The sequence below is a fragment of the Nicotiana attenuata genome, unplaced genomic scaffold (genome assembly GCF_001879085.1).
Source record: "Nicotiana attenuata strain UT unplaced genomic scaffold, NIATTr2, whole genome shotgun sequence".
Taxonomy (NCBI): Eukaryota; Viridiplantae; Streptophyta; class Magnoliopsida; order Solanales; family Solanaceae; genus Nicotiana; species Nicotiana attenuata.
In genome coordinates this window covers 121,819-122,942 of record NW_017672594.1, presented here as the reverse complement: position 1 = coordinate 122,942, position 1,124 = coordinate 121,819, and the positions used below count along the sequence as shown (strand labels likewise).

At 38.6% G+C, this 1,124-nt stretch overlaps 1 protein-coding gene across 1 annotated transcript in view; it reads right to left on the bottom strand.

The window, feature by feature from the left end:
- The window catches only part of LOC109213794 (kinesin-like protein KIN-5C), an 8,184-nt gene extending 7,061 nt beyond the window's left edge, over positions 1 to 1,123 (bottom strand). Inside the window, exons 1-2 of the mRNA XM_019377621.1 lie at positions 872 to 1,123; positions 607 to 736 (exon numbers count right to left, since the gene is read on the bottom strand). Of these exons, the coding sequence (XP_019233166.1) occupies positions 607 to 736; positions 872 to 921 (180 nt within the window). The 5' untranslated portion in view covers positions 922 to 1,123. The remainder of the gene's footprint in view (positions 1 to 606; positions 737 to 871) is intronic.
- Between the last annotated feature and the right edge of the window lies 1 nt (position 1,124).

The following is a 1,124-nucleotide window of genomic DNA, read 5'->3' as shown; positions in this document are numbered from 1 at the left end:
TAGGGAAATTTTCTTCCGAGATATTCAATGCCTATCAAATACTAGGATCACCTCATCTTTCAGCAATAATAAACACCAAAACGGCAATCCCAAAAAATGCATTCAGAAATCAGAACAAACCAGAACCTCATTCTGAAACACCCCAATAATGGCTATGACGAAAATGTGATATAGTTAACATTAGCGTTGCTAAAGAAGCTCAAGGTAGACATGTTGGTGTCAGTACAACCACCTCTACTCCAACAACTTTCAAATCTCTACTTTCAAATAACAAGAATCCTCAATCCTCAGTTTACTACACCCTACTCAACATGGACCACAATGCTCATATTTGTACTTGAGATGATTTAAATGGAGTAACGTGGTCAGTGAGGATTCATATAGCCGACCCCAACTTGTTTGGGACTGAGATGAAGTTGTTGTGTAAAGTTAATGAGCTTAACCTACAGTTGATTTTTTTCTATTCTGCAGCAAGACATTAGCTCCAAATTACGACAAAATGTTTAATCAAGTTGGTAATCACACTAAGTTCCTATTTTGAGGTTAATGTTCAAATTCTAAACAGAACCAGGTCTAATTAAAGTAATCGAACAGGAGACACATTACCTTATCGAAAGTAAAAATCCTGTCGATGTGTTTACCAGCAATGTTCTGAGAAACGGCAACCTCTCTCTGATAATCATTGCAAGTCACCACTTGTGGAGCATTATTCCGCAACTCATCGTTACTAAACGGCCTGAAATCAACCCAAAAATCATCACCACCAGTATTAAAAAAGACAAAAGTCGAGAAAATCAACGACCCAATTTGCAAATACACCAAAAAGGGAGAAAACCCTAAGTTTGCAAATTTCCGAAATTTTTTGAAGTACCTGCAACGAAGCAGAACCTGAACATTTACGCCTTTCTCCTTATTTGACATCTTAAAACGCTGAACACAGGGTGAAACTATACTTCTATTTGGTGTACTTGACTGAGCCACTGTGTGTTTTCAGTGTTTGTGCGTGTTTTACTGAGAGCTTGTGCCTTCACTTTGGGAATTTTGTTTTAGGCACTGTGTGTTTCGGGTGTTTGTGCGTTTTTCTGTGTGTTTGTGTGAGAGAGAGAGAGTGTGGGGGTGGGGGT